Genomic DNA, 20,284 nt, shown 5'->3' on the forward strand with positions numbered 1-20,284 from the left:
AGACTCCCTGTTTCAAAAATGGTGTCTTTGCAGCCCGTTAAGTCCAAAAATATTATGTTTGAGATTTATTTTAGATATTTAAGTTTTGAAATATCACTGCTTCCTAGTCTGTGAAATATGCTGCATTTGAGGATTGATATTAAATATACCTGTTAGGACAGGAACTACCAATTTTTATTTCAGAAGATAAATAGCATGTAGAGACAGAAGCTCAGATCTAGCATCATTTATTATGCGGAAATCACAGAAAATACCATTTGTCCCCTTAAGCCTATACTGAGTCCCTGTCTTTTGTGTTTCATGGGGAAGGTAAGATTTGCTTTGTCATGATTTCCTTTATTTCTGCTTAAATATGGAATAACTATTCCAAGTCCAAATTATAGGGGTTTTTTTGTTTTTGTTTTTACTGATTTTTTTGTGTGTGTTGTTGTTTAATCTAGGCCCTAAACCTGGAATTGACTGTCAGTGTGCCAAGGAGGAATATGTTAAATAAATTTTTGTTGTTGTTGTTAACCCTCACCCAAGGATTTTTCCCTCCATTGATTTTTAGAGAGTGGAAGGGGTGGAGAGAGAGAGACAGAGAGAGAGAGAGGGTGAGAGAGAGAAACATTGATGTGAGACACATCGATTGGTTGCCTTCCGCATGTACCCTGACCAGGGCTGGGGATCAAGCCTACAACCAAGGTATGTGCCCTTGACCTGGAATTGAACATGCAACCCTTCAGTCCATGGGCCAATGCTCTAAGCACTCAGCCAAAATGGCTAGGGCTCACATAAAATTTTACTGGACCATGATGATTTAACACCATGAGCCAAATTACTTTTAATTTTAATAGAGTCCCCCCAAATTTTGACCTCTTCATTTTATAAATGAGAACAACGAGACTCTTTATTTAATGGCTCGGGGTTACATAAAAATGGAATTCAAATCCAGGTCAGGGTAGTGTCAAAATCTGTTTATATATAATACTTCATGTTAATTTGAAAATATAGAACTGTCTATATTTGATTGAACAAGAAATTTAAATTTACTAAACTGAAGCATTATAATATAGTAACTAAGAATAGGGATTTTATGAGTGGAGAGCAAGGGAGAGTGGCAGTAACAAAAGTCATATTGTCTTCTATCATAGCAGAAAACAAAAAGTAATATATAAAATTGATCAAGAAACAATGGGATACACACATGGATTTGTCCAAAGAAGTAATAATGCAAACTCTCAAAAGAGGTTGTACTGGAGGGAATAGGACTGGGATTGATAAAGAATAAAACAAATGTACCCATAATTTCACAACTGAGAGATAACTTCTGTACCCACTTGGAGGTTTTTTTTTCTATCTTTTTTTTCTAGTCACATAAAAGACCTTTTTAAAAAAATATATATTTGAGACGTATGTATAATTCGTTTCCTTGTATCCACTTTCCTCACTTTTTCATTATATATTATTTCCATATCATTAAATATTCTTTAAAGACAGACTTCAATGACCTAAATGCCTCCTTTATATTACTTCTTTTATGACTTCCTCTACTCTTAAAATGTCTTCCAGCAACAAAAAAAATTTATTAACACTTTGTAGAATTTTAGTTATTAAAAATTGTAGTTATTTAGTAGTCATAACTACTACTTGAACTTACGAATTGCTAACTGTGACAAACAATCAGTAAATAAATTAGGCTTCTATTTATTAGTCTACTTAGGAAGTCATTTGCTTTTTAGGTTACATAAAGTACTAGAATGTGGGGCTATTGGTAAATGCAGTTCTCTTGTTTCTAACAGCTTATATTGTGACTGCTTGGACAGAGGTGGTGTTAAAGACTAGTTAAGAGCATGGATTGGTATTATATCTTTACAGCTCAGTAGCGGTGTGACTTTGGGCAAATTACCGCTTCTTATTATACCTCCTTTTCAAGGTTATAAAGACTAAATGAGATAATAAAGTACATAGCACAGAGCCTGACCAATAGGCAGTACTGAATATTCTCGTGTGTGTGTGTGTGTCCCCTCATTGTGAAGCCTTCGGTTATTGGACAGAACAACGGTGATTGGCCTTAGTAGAGGTTGAAAAGCATCAGAACTTTCAAAGTAGCTGGCCATGGGGAGGGAAAGCAAATAACCCATTTTTAAATCTGGGCCAGCAGGAAGGCATCTTTGTTCTGTCCCACTGAGCTACGTCTTACAGGTAACTTCAGACTCTGCAGTGAGCCAGCTGCATGCATTCATTTACCAAGTTCACGGCTGTGTCTGCAGTGCTTGACAACCACTGAAATGCACGCTGGTGCCCCAAAGAACTGGCTTGTGCTTTTTTTCTCATTACTCATTGGCTACGTAGTTTCTATATAAAGGCCCGTGCTGCTCTAATAAATGATTATGGATGGTAAAGTAATGGCTTCCATTTACTGAGTGCTGGCTATGTTATAGCTAAGGGCTTTTCATGCATTATCTCATTCAGTCCTCCTGGCTACTCTGTGAGACTGTTACTATCATCCCTATTTTATAGATGAGGAAACTAAGATTGATTGAGATTCGATGTTACATAATAAGAGTCTGAGTGCTGCTCTACCTGACTCCAGAATCTGAGCCTTTAGCTTTACTTGTAGCTCTACTGCCTTTGTTTCATAATTACTGCAGAGCCTCATTCATTGGCTCACTCGACACTTGTTCAGGTCCTACTCTGTTCCCCCACACAGAGTTCTCAGTACTGGGTTATAGCATGCAGACAAAAGTTCCTGCCCTCCTAAAGCTTACCTTCTATAATGTTAAGTTACTTGTGTCCATTTCCCTTCTAGAAAGAGTGTTCCCCGTAAGGCAGTGACTGCGTCTTATTGATTTGGGGAGGGGGTGGTAACTGAAATTTTATTCAAGACTAAGAATAATTCCTGGGCATATGCAAGAATTATTTCTACAAAAATATTGGAAGCTAAGGCATGCCACCTTCTGTTCGTCTGTTTATTTTAGCACTGGCTTTTAGCCCTTCCAGACTCCTCAAACTGGAGATGTTCTTACTGATACTTTATAAAGCATTTGGGGGTTTATTATTATTTATGATAAAGTGGCTTTTTGATATCTTGGTTTCTTTGACTTCCTTAAATGTTTTGTAAGTATATGGGCCAGCATAAAAATCATCTTTCTTTAGAATACACTAAAAATACATTAGACAAAACTAGTACCAGAGGCTTAATTACATGATACAATAAATAAAAATATTCTGATATAATTTTTAAAATTCATGATATAGCAGAAAAGCCTAACTGTGAGGGGGAAAATCGTGCTACATTTTATTCTGTGATATCAAGAATATTAAATATTTCCCTCCAAGTAAATTGTTATAATTTTAAAGAAAATGGTATCATAAAATGTTTGTGTTGAATGTCATTTATTAGCCAGGTAAAGGTTGAAAATAATGTTAAATATCCTTGGGTATAGGCTACCGTGTAATAATCTTTACCCAGGAAGTCATCAATAAATACTAGCAAGTATGTGATATTTCAATAAAGTAGTTGCCTTATTTTTACCTTGGAAATGCAATTAAATCTTTTTGGTCCCATGAGGAGCAAATGGCTGGTAATGTTTCTCATTTTTTAAGAATAATTTGTCCAAGATTCCTGGCAAAGCAGCTGGCTGTTCGTTTTAAAGTTTGACATTGCTTCTCCTTGGGACCTGATGCTGGGCTTTCTGATAACCAGTGCAAACTCCATGAATATCTTTCGTTTCTCTAGAAGGAGGCTACCAGCTGGATATGCAAATACTCCCCGATGGCCCAAAGAGTGATGTGGACTTTTCAGAGATTCTTAATGCAATTCAAGAAAGTAAGTCTCACTGACATTTTAAATTTATCTTGAACGAAGAAACTCTTATAATACTTGGGAGGGGTCCCTAGAACTAGAAACCTTGGATGCCAGACTTTTAAAAAATGCAATGATGTCTTAAAGGAGATATGGGTTAAATAGTTTGAGACCAGAAGAGATGGTTAGTGAAATGTAGGTTTAATTTGTAAAACTGTGAACCACATAATATTGGGGTCTTTGAAGAAGACTGGTGGAAAACCGTAGTGGAATTATAAATTCTGTATATGGAATATGCTATACTATTTAATAAATCACTAGGTATTGTAATTTTTTAGATTCCTGGAGTAATAATACCAAAAGAAAAATCTGTAACAAACCAGAATAGTATTCCTTTGCTGAGATGAAAGTAGTAGGAAGTAAGTGTTGATGCAGTAAGCCAAATTCAAGAATTTATTCTCCAAAACGGGCATCAGGAGTCATTGATGATGGGCTGTGACCCAGAAGTGAGCCCCTCTCCTCTAAGCATTTTGATTAATCAAGGTTTATTCTTCTTAGGCTACTTTATTTGTGTTTTATGGTTTTCACTAGGATTTTTTCCATAATTAGTACATTTACTCCAGTTATAGATTTAGCCTTGAAGGTGGATGATGCAGTATCACATACTAAGTCATTAACATTTCTGTTTTGTTATTGGAGCTCTAATTCTAGATAATGATGCTCTTCTTTACATAGCAATGTTGCATTTGGAGGATTTTGATGTGCAGATCATTGCATTACATTAAGAAACACTGCAATTTTTTATTTTTTTGCTACGATGAGTTTTGTGACATTGCATTTAATAAACAATTTCAAGCATTTTTAGTGACCCCTTTTTGTCATTATACTACCCTCCCGACCTTATGAGATACTATCTCCACTTTATAGTTCGGATGACTTAAGTAAAGTATCAAGGTGATCTGATAAATAATGCAGACCAAACTAGAATGGAGGGTTAATTCCTTCATGAATGTGCTCAATATAGGTGTTTAAACACACATAGGTGAAGGATCCTAAAGTTGAAGAAAATGAGGCTGAAATATTTTTGATGAAGAGTGTAAGAGGACCAGCTATTTGTTCTGGCTGGACAGTCCCTTCAGATTAGGTTCATGAAGAAAAGAGAAAAATTTCCCCAGGAGAATAAAAATCAGATTAATAATAAATACTGATTTAATTTGACTGGAAATTGCCTTTTTAAGGGCCAAGTATATACAGATTGATTGTAACTTAAATAAGTTCTTAACATTAAATGCATCTTTTTTAAAAAAAAAGTAAAAAACCAAATTAATAGACATTAGACAGAAAATAACTTTTCATGGAAAGTTATAAAATTATGTAATTACATTATTTGATGTGAAAGATTATAAAGCATACAGTGCTGAAAGGACTTAAAAATATTTTAGCCCAGCTGGTGTGGGTCAGTGATTGAGTGTTGATCCATGAACCTAGAGGTCACTGGTTTGATTCCTGATCAGGGCACATGCCCAGGTTGTAGGCTGGATCTCCAGCAGGGGCCATGCAGGAGGTAGCAGATGGATGATGTTTCTGTCTCTCTATCCCTCTCCCTTCCTCTATAAAAATCAATAAGTAAATATTTTAATAAATGATACAGTGGCTTCCCTGCAAGTCAGGAGATGAATTTTTTTAGCGCTGAATGAACTTATATCAAAATTAACTAAATGTTTATGAGACTATTTTTATAGTAATTTTTGTTAGCACATATTAGTAAAGACATTTGTATATGGCGTTTTATAGTTTAGAATGGTGAATTCGTTATGAACAGATAGAAGAGTTTAAGTTTGTGAGTACTTAATATTTAAATTTAAAAATAAGAAAAAGAAAGTGTTACTTCACTTTAAAATGCAAATCAAATTTTTTATTGGTTTAAGAATTTTCTAATGTATTTATTTTCATGTTAAGAACTAAGTTTTATGCTAAGTAGGTTTGGGAAGCTGCTCACATAGCCTGGGTTATTTCTGGTAGGAAAGATTTGGGCTATTTATTCACCTTCAGTCTCTATCTGGATTCCATGTGTGCTTCAGATGTTTAACCAGTTCATTGAAATTTCTAAGTATAAAAATGCATAGTTTGGTTCTTCAAGGGACTGTACCTTAGATTATTGTTTATGAAAAGCTTTGAGAGACCAACATATAAAAATGTAAAAAATTATACTATAGAATTTAAACATCAGTAAAACTTCTCTCCTGCATTTTTAGCATGATGATGGAGAGAGTTCATTCTTTTCTTAGAATATTGTGGAATATGTGTATGGCCTTCAAGATCAAGATAGAAGTGTGTGTGAGTGTGTGTGTGTGTGTGTGTGTGTGTGTTTCAAACATTTCTTGAGTCTGAGATAGGCCAGACTCAAGAAATGTTTTAAGAATTTTGTTTTTAAAACAACCCTAAGTAATAGCAGATACAAATTTCTCCATTTTATTTATTTATTTGTTTGTTTTAATCCTCCCCCAGGATATTTTTTCCATTGCTTTTCAGAGAGAGTGGAAGGGAGGGAGGGAGGGAGGGGGAGAGAGAAACATCCATGTGAGACACACTGGTTGGTTGTCTCCCACATGAGCCCCGATCAGGCCAGGGATCGAGCCTGCTACCCAGGTATGTGCCTTTGACCAGGAATGAACCCTCCACCCTTGGGAGTATAGGCTGACCCTCTAACCACTGAGCTCACTGGCCAGGGCTAATTTCTCCATTTTAAAAGTGAAGAAACTGAGTATATCTCCCCAAGAGATATATATGGGTAATATATGACAGAGGCAATATTTAATCCTACCTCAGCCTGTGTTCTGCTAAATAAAGGAGAAAATAAATAAGAAAAATGAACTACTTTGGATTTTTAAAATGTTATTACTGTGTTGTTACATCTTAATGTAAGAATTCCTCCCTATGCTTCTACATTGTAAAGTATATTTGTATTTTTTCTTATAGTGCTTATGCCCTTAAAATAGCTTCATCTGTTCAAAAAAAGATTCATCAGAGAAGCTGGCCATCCATAAGTTGTTTCTCAACTTCCTGCATCTCAGATATACAGCTTGTAAGGAAGAAAAGAGTTACTCTATTCATTCATCCACCTATCCATCTCACCTGTTATGTGCCAGACACTGTGCTAGGCATAATACCTTAAAGTAGTGTTGAACATTTGGTGTATAGTTTAATTCATGAAAAATTAAAATGGTCACAGATCACATTTTGTTTCATTGTTCAAATTGAAAACAACTTGGTTTCTTTCTAGGAAAAAAAGCATTTATATGTGGCAGTATAATGCGTGTGTGTGTGTGTGTGTGTGTGTGTTTTCCTTGACGTTATTTTCCCCATTTCTTTATTCTCTTTCTTTGTTCCTCATCCCATCATGGCAGCAAGATTTCTTGAACTCCTTTGTTTCAGCAGAGTTTTGTGTTGTCTAAAGTTCCTAGCTTCTGTTTTCTATAAGCCTGAGCTTTTGGGTGGGTGATGCTTGGATAGGAGGAGGAGGAGGGGTGAGGAAGAGAGGGGGGGAGAGAGGGAAAGAGAGAGGAGAGAAAGAGAGAGAAACATCAATTTATTGTTCCACCTATTTATACATTTATTGATTGATTCTTGTATGTGCTCTTACCTAGGATCAAACCTGCAACCTTCACATGTGGGGCGACACTCTAATCAACTGAGCTTCCCGGCCAGGGCCATGTGGGTACTCTTGAGTGGCATTCATACCCTAGCAGACATTATTGTGTTATAGTCCACTAGGTTCTAACGAGGGAAAGAGAGCAAAGAGCAGAGTGTTTGAAATGAGAGCTGGGAGTTGGAAGGATTGTTTGATGCTTGTTATCCTATAGCCTGACCCTCTGTGCTCACACACATGCCCACATAATCATATAATTGCTCCTCCATTGATGGCTCTTTGTGTTTCTATCGCTGAGGAGACCAAGTCATTTCTCAGGGACATCCAGTGAGTCATTTTGAATCCAGTTCCTTGAGCTCTGATTTCCAATTTTATTTTGAATCCATACAGTCATGCTGTTTCAAAGGAGAAGATGGGGAAGAGGGAAGGGCTGACATGTATTGAACTAGTTATCTTGTCTGGCAGTTCTGGTTGTGGTTGACCTTTTTACCTACATTATTCTATTTGGTGTTAGATCCTCTTTGCTTCATTTCCACATTTGTAAGAGGGAGATAGTTATAGTAAATCCAGGCAAAGCCCTTAGTGTGGTGCCTGGCAAGCGCCGGGCAAGTGTGGGCTGCCTCCTTGTCTTCTTCCCTCTCAAAAATTGTGCATGGTAAATGGTATGATCTCCACTTAAAATATAAAGAAGTTAAAGTTAAATAACCGATTCTGATAGCTACTAAGAGGGAGGACTCGCATTTGAACCCAGACTTGTCTGAATCCAAAGCTCATGATCCTTTCAGAGAAGGGAAAATTATGTTCAGGAGACTTTGAGGATCTTTAATGCAGAACATCACTGACCTCTTTTCAAGTCATGAAAAGGTAACCAAGGTTACTGAGCAAAGCTCGAGTCGGGCACACAGTTCTCTAAATATCACTCCCAGGGTTGTAATAGGTGCCTCATTGTCTGCCCTGTTACAGAACTAATGAAGGCGTCTGTCTCTTCTTTAAAACGAAGTAGCAGTTGGAGAAGCTTTCCATAAGAAACATGCTGTCCCAGGAACGAGTGGACGGTCTTGGCCCCATTGCAGAGTGTACGGTGGGAACCCCGTGCCATGATCGGCACTCTGTTTTATACACAGCATCATTAGGGAGACAGGAAATGCCAATATAATTACTTTCTTAATGACCACACTTTTTTTTTTTTGAATTTCAAAATATTTTTAGTAAATTTTCTATGGCAGGAAAAGAGTGCCTGCTCTCAGATTTGTATCTGTGAGGATCCCAGCTTTCTTACCCCAGTTTTTCTTTGGGGATGTGTTAATATAACCACTTAAATGTTGCCATAACACATGAACGGAAGTTTGCAAACTTTTTATAGCAGGAGAATCAGTTGTTTTTTCCCCAAGTATACTTTCATGTATCATCTCAATATATAAAACAGATAACTGGGCTGTTTGGGGTGAGGTGAGGTGGGGTGGAGTTGGTGGGTAGAGGAAGTAGGGCTTTGCCCACTCAGTTTCCTTTTTACATCCTCCGTGGCTTCTTGAAGCTCCCAAGAAGATCCTGGGGTTCTAGGGAACACACTTTGAAAACCACTGGCCTATTGGACAGGAATAAAGCCAGCTAAGAAAGGATTTGTGTCATTGCTAATTATTTCATTTATTTATTTTGAGCTTTCTGAATTAGTCCCTTTTAAAAAATTAGTAGTAGTAGTAAACCAGGCAGTCTTTGCCTTAGGGAGATTCTCAGATTCATTAGAAGAATAGTGAACATCTAGAGAGTCCTAGGCTTGCAAGGGTCATATAAATGCTAAGTGGTGTTTAGTCTTTAAAATCCCAGCCTAAGGTGCTCAAAGCTGTGCTGAGTCTGTGTGTTTCCCTGAATTTTAAAAAACATTTCATTTGATCTATTTGTTCAAGTTTAAAACGTGTCAGATCTGTCGGGCTATAGATGTAAAGTCTAGCTTTATTTAGAACTGTGACAACATGATTGTTTGGTGGTTAAATGACTTCCTGTTCTTGAAAGCCTATGATGTAAGAATAATAGAATGCTTTCCAATAAAAAAGAAAGAAGCTGGTTAGAAACAGCATGGAGAAAACAGAACTGACGATTCTCAACACGCAGTCAGCTTTCAACAAATTGTTGTCTATTCTCACTTCCTGTAAATTTAATCTCTGAGCCTAAGAGAGAAACAGATTTTTAAAAACAATCTCACGAAGCTCATTAGGAAGGAAAAGATAACAGTTTATATAATGTTACAACTAGCTTTTATTTATTTTAAAATGGATACTGTGTGCCTCCTATTTGCCAGCAATTTTGGAGCTACACTGAGCTTTCACCTAAAAGGGACCCTAGATTAAAGATGAACCTGCTATAAAACAGCCAGGCAAGCGTTCAGATTGAGATATAAACACGTTATTTTGCATTCTAAATTATTCCTGAAGGTGTCCCCCTTTTTTGGCACTTTCTAACGAGGCTTTGAGGTCACTATGCAATACCTTCAGAATCCCGAGTATCAGATGGAATAATGTGGAACTCAGGACAAAAATAGTATAATGAACTGGCACTTGAACAAATAGAGACTTAGGTTATGCTGCTCAGCCCTCTCATGTCTTCAGTGACCTATAATTTCACTTTATTTTCTCTGCATCAGAAAACACGGGGCTCAAAGCACCCCTGTCCTGTGATCCAAGGTGGGGTTACTCTGCTGCATGTGGAAAATAGAGAATTAAAGACAAGAGCAGTGAGTCCAACTGCTTGGTTTTTTGGGTATTTAGTTCTTATTCTCTTTTAGACTATTTCTAAAACATATTTACTGTTTTTCGTTTTTTTCCCCATTATAACACTGATCCTCTGGTGTCTCTGGGATAGTGCAGGGAGGAGCAAAAGTAGGTTTACAGTTGTGAGCACATGAAACACAGAGTTTATTCTTGCATTATTACTTATTAATTTATGTATTATTTTCCATATGAACAACTGTAAACCTACTTTTGCCCTCCCCTGTATAGTGAGCCAGCCCTCAGAAATCTCTTTGCTATGCTGGATTGGGTGAATTACTCAGACTCTGGCTGATTTTTGGTCTTCCCGGGCTATTTGAGTTTCTTGACCCTTGCTCAGCTATTATATGCGTATGCACATCACTGCTGTTGTTTCCAGGTCTTTATAGGCTGAGTGCTTTTTGCAAATCAGAATTATTGCTTTTCCTAATGCATGGTATCCAGCTACCCTGACCCATCTTAGCTGCCCAGTTCTGTTCACACCGCCCTTTCTGAGTCCGAATGCAATGCAGGTCCATTATTTGGGCTGCATGAAGTGTTTGCATTTGCATTCGCACTCTCTCTCCTTCTGTTCAGTCTTTTTATTTTTTTTTTAAATCTTTGCTAGAGGATATATTTCTATTGATTTTTGAGAGAGAGAGAGAGAGAATGAATGATAGAGGAAGAAACATCGATGTGACAAAAACATTGATCAGCTGCCTCCCATAAAGGCCAGGACCAGGGATTGAACTCGCAACGTAGGTTATGTGCCCTGACTGGGAATCCAACCCATAACCTGCTTGGTGTGTGGGACAATGCTCGAAGCAACTGGGCTCCTTCTGGTCATTCTTACTCGACTCCTCAGAACATTTGGCTCCCTTTCTTATTTATGGACCTGATAGTAGAGCTGTTCTAGGGATGCACTTAGCAAATGTACTTTTATTTGAATATAAGGAAGGTGATGGCATCGTTAACAAGTGACCTTATTTGGATGAGGAGTATGTTTGTGACATTGGTGCCTGTGGATGGAGAGACCGTGCTCCCATCTTGGCTGGACAGTGACCTCTGGAATGACAGAGCCGTGCCTGTCATGGCCAGCACTTGAGCCCAGTTCCTAGCCCAGCACGGTGTCTGGCCATAAATACTTCTTGGATAAATAGATTTTACAAAATTGATTAACTTCGGAACTTGGGGGTTGTTTTCTCTTTAAAGAAAATAATGTAAGTTTGCGTCAAAGGATATTGTAGTTTGTTTCTAAAATTTATGTTAAAGCTGATAGATCAGCAACAACAGTGAAATGCTGATGAAGGGCACACGTCTCTTCGGTCTATGGAATGCCTCTGTGTTCTATAGTCTTCTTTCTGAGCATGTGGTCAGCTGAGCATTGTCTGACTTCAGCATTTCTCATCTCTCCTGAAGCTCTTGAGCAGGGGTCCTCAAACTTTTTAAACAGGGGGGCAGTTCACTGTCCCTCGGACCATTGGAGGGCCGGACTATAGTTTAAAAAAACAACTATGAACAAATTCCTATGCGCACTGCGGGCCCCGGACGAGTCGGCTGCTAATAAGCAGGACAGGCAGCGGCACCCGGCAGGCCAGAAAAATGTCCTTGGTGGGCCGCATGTGGGCCACGGGCTGTAGTTTGAGGACCCCTGCTCTTGAGAGCCTGGCAGGTAATAATGGTGCCTTAATACCACTTATTCTCTAACTATCAGATTGCCCTGACATACCGACTTCTCTTGAGTGCTCAGGTGGCATCAGCTCCAGGATGACTTTCACAGGTGTTTCTGGTGGGCACAGTAAGGCTCCTTTCCCTTTCCCAGGTTACCTGGTCCCTCTACAATCCAATAGTTGGGGCTTTAGTACCAGGCAGAATTTCTCAACCTTGGCACTGTTGACATTCTGGGCTGGATAACTCTTTGTTGTGGGGGCTACTGTGTGCAGTGGAGGATTTTCAGCAGCATCCCAGGCCTCTACCCACTAGATACTACTGGCACTGCCCCTGATGATGAAAAGTGTGTCTAGACACCCTAGCCGGCTTGGCTCAGTGGGTAGAGCATCAGCCTGTGGACTGAGGGGTCCCAGGTTTGAATCAGGCCAAGGGCACATGCCTGGGTTGTGGGCTCAATCCCCACAGTAGGGGGTGTGTAGGAGGCGGCTGATCAATGATTCTCTCTCATCATTGATGTTTCTATCTCTCTCTCCTTCTCCCTTCCTCTCTGAAATCAATAAAGATTATATATATATATATATATATATATATATATATATGGTGTGTCTCTAGACAATGCCAGATGTCTCCATGGGGACAGTTTGGTCCATTTGAGAACCCAGATGGAGAGGGCTTTATTGAACTGATTGTGCCTGCACCAGGAGGTGATACTGGCAGAAGATGACCTGGTAATCGTCTATCCTTGACCAGAGCATAGGGCAGTTCTCATGGATGGATGAATGGATATTCTAGAATTCTCCCCAGTCTGAGACAATCACCTAGAGTTGGATCTCAGGGTCCTCATTAGCTCCCACCTTTATCCTACATCTCACCCCAGTCTGTCCTTCTTAACAACCATTCCATATTTTTTAGACTTAAAAAAATTAAATATAGTTTATAGTATTATAGTAGATTCATGTATACAGTATAGTAACTCATCATTTATATACCTTACAATGTGATCACCTCACTAAGTCTAGTAACCACCTGTCACTGTTCATACTTACCACAATATTATTGACTGTATCTCTCTTCTGCCTTCTTGTATTGATAAGGCTAAAAGGCTAATATAAGGTCCAGGGTCTACATTTGTCAAACCAACCTTTTTTGTGTGCATCTGCCACCTGCTAATGTTACATTATCTCATGTAACCCTCCCAGCCATCCTGAGAGAGATGTTTTCTATGCCTGTCTTACCAGTGAGAAAACAGGAATACAAATTCACACAGTTAAGTGGTCGAGTTTGGAATAGTAAACACATCTTCTGACTTCGTTAAAATCCTGTTTTATCCTGTTTTTCAAATCTAACCAATATCTACTTGAAATTTAATCACTATGTACTTGGAAATTTAATCAGTGTTTGCTTGAAACTGAGGAGCTCCTGGCTTGTGAATAATAGTCATGTTAGGAGAAACGTGTATGCAAGGTCCTAGAGCAGCTGTGGGCAAACTACGGCCCGCGGGCCGGATCCGGCCTGTTCGGCTGTTCTATCTGGCCCGCGGAGCCGAAAGAACGGAGGGTTCTCTTGCTCTCCCCTCCGCTCCTTTACTTTGAATTTATATTAGTTCACACAAACACTCCATCCATGCTTTTGTTCCGGCCCTCCGGTCCAGTTTAAGAACCCATTGTGGCCCTCGAGTCAAAAAGTTTGCCCACCCCTGTCTAGAGCCATAGGATGTTGGAGAAAAGGCAGGTTTCAGATGTCATTAGACAGTGACCACTCTGAGGTCGTCATTCAGTCTTTCACCAAAGAGTGCTGAGGGCTTACTCCGTTCCAGGACCTCTATACACCAGCCAAGACTGACAGGGTCCCTGACCTTATGGAACTTATGTCACAATAGGGTAAATATCTAGTATGCAAGTAAATAAATGGACACACAATATAATTACAGATTGTGATGAGTGCTGTGAAGGAAATGAGCAATGAGAGGAGATGGATAATAATTGGGTGAGGGTGGTCAGAGAAGTTGTCTTTGATCTTGATACCTCCCACAACACTGAACATACGGTGTTTCCTCAAAAAGTGTGAGCACCTGTCCTTGAGTACCTGGCACAGAATAGGTGTCCTTAGACCTTGGTTGTATGAAAAAACCCATGATATTAACTTACAGTTCTGGAGGCCAGAAGTCATCAAGCTGTCAGCAGGACCATATTCCTTTTGGAGGTTCTAGGGGAGAATTTACTTTTTTGTATTTTCTACCTTTAGAGGCTACCTGCATTCCTTGGCTCATGGCCCTATCCTCTCTTGTCAAAGCCAGCAGTGTAACATCTTCCTCTCTCTCTCTCTCTCTCTCTCTCTCTCTCTCTCTCTCTCTCTCTCTCTCTCTCTCTCTCAGATTCTGACCCACCCAGCTCCCTCATATTTACTTTGACCCACCCCAATAATCCTGGATAATCTTCCCATTTTACAACCCTTAACTTAATCATGCCCACAAAGTTGCTTTTGATGTAAAAAGTAATATATTCTCACATTCCAGGAATTAGGTCACCTTTGGGGCCCTGATTCAGCCTATCACAGTAAGCAGTAAACTTTAATTTTATTCCCATACTCGCTTTATTTTACAGATGAAAAACTTGAAGTTAAAAAAATTGCCCAAATTCACACACGTGGATACAGCTTTCTGGTCACCCTATCTAAACACATCTCTATTCTCTCTCTCTAAACTCTGTTCTTTTCTTTACCCCACTCTACATTTCTTTGATTACTTGTTTTGTTTTTCTTATTACCAAAAGGGCAAGAAGACATATCACTTCTCTTCATCAAGGTATGGCTATCACACAGCTCTGTACCTGACAGAGTGTGCCCATCTCTAAAGATTTTTTGAATGAAAGAATGAAGAGTCCTTTGTATACTTGGGTATATAGAACCCAATATCCTACAGATTAGTCTGTGCAGTGGCTTCTGACAGGTTAAAAATCCTTCACCATTTTCAAAGCATCAAAGGAAAACGTGAACTTCAATATTGGTTCATAATCCAACCAATTGGTGAAGAAGGGACCGTTACCTGGCCCTGCACTTTCTCATGCACTAGTGCTGGACTTCCAGCTCCCGTATGCTGCCAGGGTCTGTGCGTTTGCACACGGTGCTCTGTATTCGGAATTCTGATGCACAGTGCTTTATGCATCCACGTGTTAGCATCACCAGTCTTTTGGGAGAGCTTCTGAATGGCTCCCTTTATGATTTCAATCCATGATTAGAGAAGAAAGGCAGAAAATCTAACTGCATGTTTTAATTACTGCACTGGGTTTTCGCTATTAGACCTTAAGTAACAAAGGAGGAAGAAAAATCAGTACTTACTGGACTATGCAAGTAGCACATTTATGGGTTCACAGAGCAAGTTGTATGGAATTTAAATGGAAAAAAAAATTAACAAGTATAGGTCATCTCCAGCATGAGTTTTTAGAAGTCTTAAATAACAGTGCCTTCCGCTAAACAACTAAGTGAAGGAAAGCTCAACACACCACCTTCTGTGCTCGGGAAGGCAAGTTATATTTATATTATGGCAGGTAGTTTACTTTGCTTCACATTGTCCTTGATCTCTCCGAATGAAGACACTGTTTAAACAAACTTGTTTTACATCTGACATCCTTTTCTCCTAGAAAATAAATACCTGTTGTTCAAGGTGTTATTGAAACAATGAAAAAATATGAAGCCAGAGAGAGATGTCTTCTCTTTGTGTATTGCTTTTAAGAGCCTTAACCCCACTTGTAATATATTTACTTTGGTTCTAGTGGCCAAGGACGTCAATATTCTTTTTGATGAGTTAGAAGCTGTCAACAGTCCTTGCAAAGATGACGATTCTCTCCTTCACCCTGGAAACCTGACCAGTACTTCAGACGATGCTAGCAGACTGGAAGCAGGGGGCGAGGTAAGAATGTGTGATTTCTTCTAAAGACAGTTCTTGACCCAGGCGAGCACCTGTAAAGCATATTCCAAGGGACTGTTTAACGTAATCATCTCATTGAATTGTATGTTCCTGATAAACAAGAGGTCATGTCTTATATTCTTTGCTACCTCCCATGGCTCTGGTATATTTCAGCACTTCTAAATCTACCTAGGCTCCAAAAAAACTGTCCATGAGTCAGGCAATTCCCATCTTATACCTAAAGATGTTTTGTTTATACAAAGGAAGAATTTTAAAAAAATATCTTTTTATTGATTTCAGAGAGGAAGGGAGAGGGAAAGATAGAAACATCAATGAGAGAGAATCATTGATCAGCTGCCTCCTGCATGCCCCCCACTGGGGATCGAGCCCCCAACCTGGGCATGTGCCCTTGACCAGAATCAAACTCGGGACACTTAGGTCCTCAGGCCGACACTCAATCCTCTGAGCCAAACCGGCTACGGCCAAAGGAAGATTCTTAAAACCACCTGTTATGTTAAGAAAATGTACATTCTGGGTGTCACTAACAAGTAAAATGTTAGCTTTACGAGGATGGATTTCCTTGTGTAACCCCCCAGCACCTAGAACAGTGACACAAAATGCAGCAGCCCTCAATAGATTGTATTGCCTCAAGCCTTTCTGAGTTTCCATTTGCCCCTGTAATCTGAAACTCATTGTAATTGCAAATAGCCCTATCCATATGTCACTTTGGAAAAAAGAAGTATTTTGTTAGAACCATTCACTGTTGTTCAGGTTGGGTCTCCATGGATTTAATATCTCCTTTATATATGCACTGGGTACAGGTAATAGGAACTCAGAATGGGTCATTTATTTACGGCATATTCCTAATATTTTTGTTATTCCAGAGCCAGTTAGCCATGGAAAGGGTGACAGAGAAAAATGTTTCCTTCCACCAGGTTTCCCAGGCTTTTCCCTACAAGCACCACATGCTATTACTATCCATGTATTTTACTTGCATTTTTAAATTTTTTTTAGGAAATACTTTTCTTTTTTTTAAATATATTTTTATTGATTTCAGAGAAGAAGTGAGAAGGAGAGAGAGAGAAACATCAGTGATGAGAGAGAATCATTGATCGGCTGCCTCCTGCACATCCCCTACTGGGGACTGAGCCCACAACCCAGGCATGTGCCCTTGACTGGAATGGAACCCAGGACCCTCAGTCCACAGGCCAGCACTCTATCCCCTGAGCTAAACCAGCTAGGGCCATATATTTCACTTTTAAAGAAAAAACTCATTTTGTCATGTTCTTCACACAGACACTTTGAATGTCATGGTGTGGATTAATGGAGGGATCTGAAAAGGGACCTCAAAAAGCAGCTCATCTCATCCCCTTCATTTAGATGAGGAAGCAACCTCAGGAAGGTTAGGGCTGTGCTAACCCTCCCCCTGATCCCTTGGCTGAAGCCCTGTTTTTGTAGACAGGTGCTGAAGTGCTAATTCTATAGGATAATGCCCTTGCTTGGAAAATAATTAAGAAATTGTTTACTTGTCTACACTTCTGAGTATCTTTTAAGGCAACAATAAAAAATACTCAGAATTGGTCATCAAGTGTAAATGTCTATGGTAAGGGACACTTTCCTTCCTTCCTGGCGGACATGCTCCTTTTAGAGGAGGTTGCATGCGTGGCACTTGTGTGCAAGAATATGAATTTGCTCTGGCCTTGGCAGTCGGGCATGTTTGCCTTCCTCATCCTGTCATTTGGAAACTGATGTGTACTGTGGCCCAAAGAAAAGGTAGCTCCCCCATTTCCACTTGCTCGTTTATAGACATGTTTCTGAACATCAGTCTGAGAATCCTGGCCCCAGCCTGGGCCACCGTATCTGATGGTCTCTTTCAATGTTGTTCATGATTGCAACACGCGCATGGTGTCAGGACAAAAATGACACCTACTATTTCTGGTCTGTAAGTTATGAAACATAATAAAATGAACACCATGAAACACCACCCAACTTATAAACTGGAATGGTATTTTTCAAATTATGGGGCAACCTAATTGTAAGTGACTAACTCCAATTGTTTTCTGATGGAGTGGAAAATTAATATTAGTGTGAGTGTGTTTACAAATATCAGAAAGTAAAATATTTTCTCTGAATTTGGGCCAAAAAATTCAAGAAACATTGAACTAGAATATTACTAAAACCATCAAAGCTACTACAATTCCATCCTTTGACCCTACAAGAGGTATTATCTTCCTGAATGTTTTTTTATTCTCTTTCTCTAAAACTAGTTTTACCACGTACACCTGTAGCCTTACCAACTTCTTTTTAAAGATTTATTTTATTTAGTGCTTTATAAAAAGTGGCGTCATGCAGTATTAAGTCTTTGGTGACCTGGTTTTTTTCTGTAAATGTTGTTTTTAAGATTTATGCTTATTACTGGATGCAACTACAGTTCATTCATGTTCAGGGCTGTATAAATACTCCACTGTATGAATATTCTACAATTTACCTATTTACTTTTTCATGGACATTAGCGTCAATTCTAGTTTTTTCTACTCTCATAAACAATGCTGCTATGAATATTTATATACATGTCTCCTCCTTGCTTTATTAAAAATGTCTCTAGGATTGCATGTTATGCAAATGTTTAATTTTACAAGAGAATGCCAGTGTTTTCCAGAGTAAATATATCAATTTTCACTCTCACTTGTAGAATAGAGAATTCTCAGTTGCTATATATCTTTGCCAACATGTGGTATTGTTAGGTGTCCAAAGTTTTTCCCAATTGACATAGTACTTTTTTCCAATTTTTATTTTGTTTCTTTTGTTTACATGTTTCAGTAATAAAAATGTAATTTTTATAAAACACAAGAATAATGCATTTCGTTTTAGTTGTTCTTTAACATTACTAACACCCAAGGCTCCATTTTATGAGTGTCTTAAGCTGGTCTTTTCTCTTTGTATGCAGACAGTGCGGGAAAAAACCAAATCAAATGGACTTTACTTCAGAGATGGAAAGTGTCGAATTGACTACATTCTTGTGTACAGAAAATCCAACCCCCAGACGGAAAAGAGAGAAGTGTTTGAAAGAAATATTAGAGCAGAAGGTTTACAAATGGAGAAAGAGGTAAATAGTTGGCTTGGATGAGAAAAATATAAATATACAACTATTCATATCAAGAGTCAATTTTAAAAATTAGTCATTATGTTAGCTGAATGTTTTATTTGGTCGGAGTTTGCCAATCCAGTGTTTGGGGAATGTTCCAGCAATTAGACTTTCACAACACAGTTTGCTTTGAGAGCATTTTAATTCCAAATGATTTTGTGAGAATCAAGATACTCTATTCCCATGGAATCGATTGTTTCAAAGTGTTATAATTTACCTGACTTCCTTTATCTGCTTCCTCTATGTGAATGGAGTGTTCTAGTCTCATGGATTAAGGACAAGTTTGCATAAAATGCAGTCACCCCTCACGGGAGGCTGTTTTTACATTTCAGGAAACATAATGAGCTTGGGCATTCTCACTCACCAGAAGAGACTGGCTGATTTAGCCCCAAACAGCTGGAACTTACAAAATGATTCTAGTTTTAAGAAACATTCTGGCTGTTTTTATCATGTTCCCGGACTCAAGAGTTACCTCCCTGTATTCTCTCTCCCTCTTCTCTCCTTCTGCTCTGCATGGGGAGTTTTAAGGAGTAATTTCGTGAGAAAGGTACAAGACGTCCAGCCACAATGAGACTGTTCTGTACCCAGAAATGCTGTGTGCGTGTGTAGAACTTGGTCCTGGGAGGTGGATTATGTAACTCTTCCCTAAATATGGTGCAAAGATGATGGAGCTTTTCCTGGCCAATAAGAAGCACGTATTGGCAATTAAAATGTTTTGTTTCTTGATTATGCTCCTCCAGACTGAGGAGAGAGATCTTTGAAATCAACATACAGGTTTTTCCTTGAATGGTGCAGGTTGCATGCTTATCTTGGGACCCTTCAGATAAAAGGGACTTTTCCAGATCTGTTAGACTGGTCTCAACTCTTGAGGATTTTAAAAAACAAGTGGTGTTTTTCTAGAATGTCTCCAGAAAGAGAGTTAGAAAAGTGGCAAGATGAGTGTGGTCTTAGGGACTCATTCTTCGGAAAGGAACCAGATTGCTCAAAAGACTCAGCTGGAAGTTCCTCAGACAGAATGAAATATGCTGTTGTTTCCATTTTGTGTGGTTCTATCCCCACTGAACATGTCTTTGATGAATCTTGTTCTTTAAGTTCTTATTGAGGCAACTGTCTAGTCTCTTTTCTTAACATTAATAGTGCATTAATTTATTTTACCCTAAAATTCCTTCCTTCCCTCTTTTATTCTTACTGCTAAATTTCAGGATTTTCATATAAATAAATAAGAGCTCTGAATTGCCACATGATCCCACATAATGTCAGTTCTTTTTCCGATCCATTCTGACCCTTTCAAAACTTTGATTCCCATCAGTTAATTTCATTCAATTAATGAAAGATCTATATTTTCAGTGTTATGACTATGTTCTCAATTCCTGGGCTTGCTTCTATG

General features: G+C 38.8%; 1 protein-coding gene across 6 annotated transcripts in view; it reads left to right on the plus strand.

Annotated features, from left to right (window-relative positions):
* Nucleotides 1-20,284, plus strand: part of ANO4 (anoctamin 4) — a 302,354-nt gene that overhangs the window by 159,653 nt on the left and 122,417 nt on the right. For 3 of the 6 annotated variants that reach the window (XM_080660952.1, XM_080660955.1, XM_080660956.1), the window contains 3 exons: nucleotides 3,722-3,811; nucleotides 15,619-15,755; nucleotides 18,700-18,858. In XM_080660952.1, the coding sequence (XP_080517078.1) occupies nucleotides 3,722-3,811; nucleotides 15,619-15,755; nucleotides 18,700-18,858 (386 nt within the window). The remainder of the gene's footprint in view (nucleotides 1-3,721; nucleotides 3,812-15,618; nucleotides 15,756-18,699; nucleotides 18,859-20,284) is intronic. The other 3 variants (XM_080660954.1, XM_080660957.1, XM_080660953.1) reach the window with 2 other exon arrangements.

Source organism: Plecotus auritus, assembly GCF_963455305.1.
Source record: "Plecotus auritus genome assembly, chromosome: 3".
Taxonomy (NCBI): Eukaryota; Metazoa; Chordata; class Mammalia; order Chiroptera; family Vespertilionidae; genus Plecotus; species Plecotus auritus.